Source organism: Microtus pennsylvanicus, chromosome X, assembly GCF_037038515.1.
Source record: "Microtus pennsylvanicus isolate mMicPen1 chromosome X, mMicPen1.hap1, whole genome shotgun sequence".
Classification (NCBI taxonomy): Eukaryota; Metazoa; Chordata; class Mammalia; order Rodentia; family Cricetidae; genus Microtus; species Microtus pennsylvanicus.
In genome coordinates, this window is record NC_134601.1 from 84032049 (window position 1) to 84038048 (window position 6000).

Genomic DNA, 6000 nt, shown 5'->3' on the forward strand with positions numbered 1-6000 from the left:
TGTGTGTGTGTGTGTGTGTGTGTGTGTGTGTGTGTGTGTGGTGTCGGCAGGGAATTACACGTACAAGAGGCTAGACACAGCAAATCTCAGTGCTCTGTTTTAAATGAAGAAAGGAAATTGGTTGTGTGGCGCGTAGAATGGAGCCTCGAGGAAGTTTTAGAGAACTTAAATTATGCTTCCTTGCTATGTATGCACTGTTTGAATTTTAGAAAATAATGGGGGAAAGTGGAACATAAAATTATGGATCGCAGTATAAAAACCATTTCTCTGCTTGGTCATGTAAAAGAATCTGCATAAAAAGAACCCTGCGTGCCAGCATCATAATTAGCTGGGATAATGGTCACCCTAGTGACAAAAGGAATGGAAGTGAAACTGCAGTAAGTTGGCACCTGAGCATTGCAGGCTTTCTGCAAAAACCCTGGACTGAGAAAAACTGTCTGAAAATTACCTAATCAAAAATAAGGCCTAAACGTCTCCCCAAAGCCTTCCACCACAACTGAAAAAAATATTTGGTAATACAGTCATTCAGTAATTTAAAAGTGTATTATAGTCAAAAGAGTTAACATGTTAAAAATTAAAAGCTAACACGATTGAGGAATTGATACATACTGAATGATTTCATGCAAGCACTCAGTTGAGTCAAAGGGACTAGGTGAGCCATGATCAAAATGAAAGGTAGGGAGACGTGATGAAAAGGGGCAAATCTATTTTGAAAATGCAGTAAATGACACCACAGTTAAGAGCATGAACACAACACCATACTCAAAATTCTAAGTATTTACAATCCAAGCTAATAAAAACTGGGACCCACTCTTCAAAGCCCAGAGGTCAATTTTTCTTCTTTTACTGTGTAACCAAGATGATATGAAGTCCTTGCACACTTTATTTTCTCAAATACGATACAGAATTTCAATGTAAAAGAAGCCACCTTGGATGAGTTTTAGAGAAATCATCCTCAATTAATCAAAGACCAATTTCCCTATATAGTTAATGTTTGGGCGAACAAAATCCCCTGTAGGCATCTTAATTTATTTCAGAGCCAAAGGGCTTAGAAACCATGTACTTCAAACCCTTCATTTGGAGAACCCAAAGTCCGGAAGTAAGAATCAACTGACCAAGGTCATAGGGCTAGTAAGAAGGGAAACTGAGATTAGCAACCAAGATCTCTCACCCTCTATCCATTGCTCGTTCTACTCTGCATAGATTCTTATCGACCTGAACCTCTAATGATGTGATATTACAGGAACGTCAGAGTGGTGCGTTCAACAGAGAAAAGATGACGATATTCATTCATATAAGCATTGGATAGGAAGAATGGATGGATAAATATGTGGGTGGATGAATATTTATATTATTCACAAAATGCATCACAGTTTTGTTTTGAAGAATCCAAGCCCAGATCTTGTCACATGTCACAGCAGTCGCCGTTTTCCACTAGCCATCAATCTTGGCAGCAGAGAAGCCTAGTACATCCTGCAGTTCAGAGGCTATTCACTTGCCAGCAGGGAAGCCTAGTACATCCTGCAGCTTAGAGACTATTGACTTGCCAGAACACGTACAAGCGGATCACCCCTACTCCAGTGCCTCTAGCTTTCCACCCCGTAACTCCATGTCCTACACTCACTCTTTTCTCAGGGTCGATGTCACTCTCCCCATTTCTTTTGCACTACACCTATTCAATCTGCGGTTTCTCTATTTAAACCAGGTGTCCTTTGCTAACAGTATGTCTTAGTCAGCCCTTCCCACTCTGCAGGCCCTTCGATGCCCTTCTCATGTCTGCCGCCAATTCTCAGCCTCCGCAAGACCCCGGCCGCAATAGCTTACACAGTGATGTGGCCAGCGCCGCGCACCAACACAGGGTCTGGGGCATATCTCCGCAGATGCTCCTCGCTCACTACCCGAGGCGGGGGTGGCACCTCCTCCTCCTCCTCTTCTTCCTCCTCTTCTTCCTCCTCCTCATCTTCCTCATCCTCATCGGGCCCAGATACCGACGACGACGACGACGACGACGGCGACGACGACGTCGTTGCTGCTTCTTCTTCTTCCTCCTCCAGTTCCGAGATGGTGTCGAACTCCGCCATGTTGGGCAGCAGGATGCTCATCACGTGACCTCACAACTGCCGCCACTCGCCGGGAGAAGAGTTTGAACCTGCGGAGCGGCTGGGAGAGGAGGGGGAACTGACTGAAGAGAAAGAGGAGGGGGTAGGGAAAGCACTTGAGGAGACGCGCCTGCGTAGTGGGCAGACAGAGCGGGGGTTGGAGGCGGGGGCATGAGGGACCAGGGAGTAAATTCGGTGTACGCTTGCGCGGCTCCAAGGGGAGGGGGCCGGTAGAGGTGAACTCCAGGGAATTCTCGAGGTCCGGTTTGCGGGTGCTGATCTTCATACTGCGCTTCGGACGTCAGTCTCTCGTACGCAGGGGACGTACGTTCTTGTTTTAGTGCCTGTTAATTAATGAGGGTTATATTTACCTCTATGCAGGCAGTCGAGGGAAAGCAAATTCTATAAAAGCGAGTTTAGGACTTTGCCCAAAATATCTCAAGGTACACATATGTCAGTCCCTTACGAAGAGACTGTTCAATCCTAAGGGCAACCATTTTTATTAACGTTTTACAAAAGAGGAAACTTTCTATTAATTTCTCCTGCTGAATGGTACTTTGGGGACTTGCTAAGTGTCACAGACTGTGCTAAGTGCTCTGTGTGCGTATCTCATTTACTCTTCCCTACAACTCTTTGATGGGTGTACCATGTTGATTCAAATATCACACAAGGGAAATCTAGATACATAGAGAGCAAGTAATTTGTTCAAGGTCATGGAGCTAGTAAATGACAGAGGAGCTTTTAAATCTGGAGTCTCTTCCTACTTCCAAAGCCCTGTACTCTTAGTCAAACAGCTACAGTGCCTAAAGTTGCTTGGAAAGGCTTGGGGGCAGTGGTGCATTTTGGTTGGTTCTTATTAATAAGAATAAACATGTTTGAAGCCAGGTGTAGTGGCACATGCCTTCAAACCCAACACTTGGAAGGCAGAGGCAGGAGAATCTTTGAGTAAGGCTAGCTTGGTCTATAGACCTAGTTCCAGGACAGCTAGAGTTACACAGAGAAACCCTGTCTTATGAAAAAGAAAGAAAGGAAGAAAGAAGGAGGAAAAAGGGTAAGGAAAAAAAAGGAAGGAAGGCCGGGCGATGGTGGCGCACGCCTTTAATCCCAGCACTCGGGAGGCAGAGGCAGGCGGATCTCTGTGAGTTCGAGACCAGCCTGGTCTACAGAGCTAGTTCCAGGACAGGCTCCAAAGTCACAGAGAAACCCTGTCTCGAAAAACCAAAAAAAAAAAAAAAAAAAAGGAAGGAAGGAAGGAAGGAAAAGAAATTGGGGTTTTGAGGAGTGGAGCTGGAGAGTATGTAGAAGGCATGCCAGTTTAGAGACATATTAACATAGCCTATTCTATAGACTCTAAGCTATATTCTTCCCAATACCATAGGTCAGTTAATTCAAACAATCTGGTGAGGTAGGTACCTTTATATGTCTTTTATAGATGAAGAATTGATGGACTGGAGAGATGGCTCAGCAGTTAAGAGCAGTGGTTGCTCTTCCAGTAGGACCCTGGTTCAATTTCCAGCACCCACATAGTAGCTCACACCTGCCTGTGACTCCAGTTCTGGGGATTGGATACCTTCACACAGATATACACCAATGCACATAAAATAAAAATAAATCATTTAAAAAGATGACATATTAAATATCAGAAAATTTAAATAATTCATTCAGGTCTGTAGTGACCTTTTTTTTTCCCCCCACCCTACCCCATCCCCGTTTCAAACGTTCTACCTCATCTTCACTACATCACTAAAATACAGAGGCCACATATTTCAAGTATTTAGGTAATGTTCCAAACTGGTTCATACCTGGTAGCAGCACAGACTTTGTGCCGTTAAGACTATATAGTACAGCTGCTCCTAATGGAATGAATATCGCGGTGCAGGTACGCTCCATTAATACCAGCTTCCCTATGCCCTCTGCTGCGCTAGAGCTTTCATTCTGATTAGGTGGTGTGACTGGGGAAACAGACAGAGCCTGGAATTTAGAATAAGCCTAGCATCAGCACCATATTGGCAGTAATCAAAAATACTTAGGCATGTGTGGAAGAGAGAAATCTTTTCTGTAAGAGGTATTGTTCAGATATCAAGGAATTGGTGTTATTAATATTGCATTTTTCATTATATTCAATAGCTTGTTTGTTTGGGAATTGAGAAGTAAGATGTAACATTATCTATAAAAAAAACAAATGAGCCTTTTGTTGTATAAAGAACTTTACTTTAGCCAGAGATTAGGATAAAAGAATCTTAAAGTATTTCATAACAATAATTGGTTTTTCCCAGTACTATTAAACATATATCAACAATGAGAGTGGATGACCTCAGACCTGAGATCAACTTCAATATTCTATACCCGTTCTTTTTAAGAAGCAAGACAAAAATCACAGAGGAGATTAAATATTTCCCAAACATCTTATCTATAAAGAGTCCAGTAAATCAGTATCTAGAGGGAATAATACTATTTTGCTGATTACTGCTCCAGTGGTAGCTTCTCATTTCCATCACTAAAGATTAGTCTAGGCAGGAATAGCTGACAGTAAAGGAAAAGACTTGGATTTTGTGATAAATGCAATAAGACATTAGAACTGTTGTCAAGCTAGGATATAGTGACTGGGGGAGATGGAAAGATGAAGGGAGAGAGGGCTGGGGAAATTCTACTGTAAGTTTCAAAGCAGAGAGTCCAGAGACGTAGTTTAGTTGGTAGAGAGCTTGCCTATCATGCAGGAAAACCCTACTTGTAATCTCCTGCACAGCATAAACTGGAGATGGAGGTGCATATTTGTAATCCCAAAAGTTGGGAGGTGGAGGCAGGAGGATCAGAAGTTCAAGTTCATCCTTGGCACCTCAGTAAGTATGAATGAAGTGAGCCTTGGACACTATCTCAAGCAAAATAAAAAACAAACTAAATAAATTGGAAAGAGGCTGCTGACGTTTAGTTAGAAGTCAAAAGGACAAAGCAGTGTAGAGAAGTGCTGTGCTTGGCCAAGTGTGCAAGCACAGTCTGATCAGCTCATCTGTTTGCCTGCACATACACGGTGCTGAAAAAGCATGTGTGATTGCAAAGGTAATCAGTTCTGCCAGGAGGACTGAGATTGGGAAAGCCGAGAAAAACATGTTTTGTGTGTCCACTGCCAGTGAACACATGAAGCGTGATGGCTTTTAAATGATAAGCTGGCTTTCAGGCTAGTAAATTGGTGAGTGGATGCAGAGGAAAGCAGGTGGTATAAGGCTTTGTTTACCTAATGTGCTGAGGAGGTCATGAGGGCAATTTTCTCATCTAATAGATGGGGGCCTGAGGCACAAAGTCTCAGGTTTAATGGACTGAGAAGGTTTCACAGTTTTAAAAGATAGCTTTGTTTATTTGTTAAAGTACACAATTCAGTGACGTTAGTCGATTTACAGATTTATGCAGTCATCACCACAAACTAATTTTAGAATATATCCACTGCCTCAATTCAATACCCCCCATTCTCATTCCCATTCCTATGTATTCTCAGTCTGTGTTGTGGGCTTTTCAAATAAATTGTCTTATAAAATATGCTGTCTCTGACACCTTCTTTTGCTTAGTGTGCTATTGAGGTTCATCATATTGTGTCATTTATTAGGACTTTGTTCCTTATAATGGATAAATACTATTTCATTTTTGCGATATATTACATTTTGCTTCTTTATTCACTTGGTGATGACATTTGGACTCCTTTCACCTTTTGTATATTATGAAAATGCTATGTTATAGACATTCATATGTCTCTGTGAAACATGCTTTAATTTTTCACTTTCTTTTCTTTTTCTTTTTGTTTGTTTCTTTCTTCTTCCTTTTTTCCTTTTTTTTTGAGACAGGATTTCTCTGTGTAACAGCCCTGGCTGTCCTGGAACTCAGTTTGTAGACCAGGCTGGCCTCGAACTCA

General features: G+C 42.2%; 1 protein-coding gene across 2 annotated transcripts in view; it reads right to left on the reverse strand.

Moving 5' to 3' along the window:
- The window catches only part of Chic1 (cysteine rich hydrophobic domain 1), a 44061-nt gene extending 41647 nt beyond the window's left edge, over window positions 1-2414 (reverse strand). The window contains exon 1 of one of the 2 annotated variants that reach the window (XM_075956679.1): window positions 1825-2414. In XM_075956679.1, the coding sequence (XP_075812794.1) occupies window positions 1825-2102 (278 nt within the window). In that variant the 5' untranslated portion in view covers window positions 2103-2414. The remainder of the gene's footprint in view (window positions 1-1824) is intronic. The other variant, XM_075956680.1, reaches the window with a different exon arrangement.
- Window positions 2415-6000: the final 3586 nt, after the last annotated feature.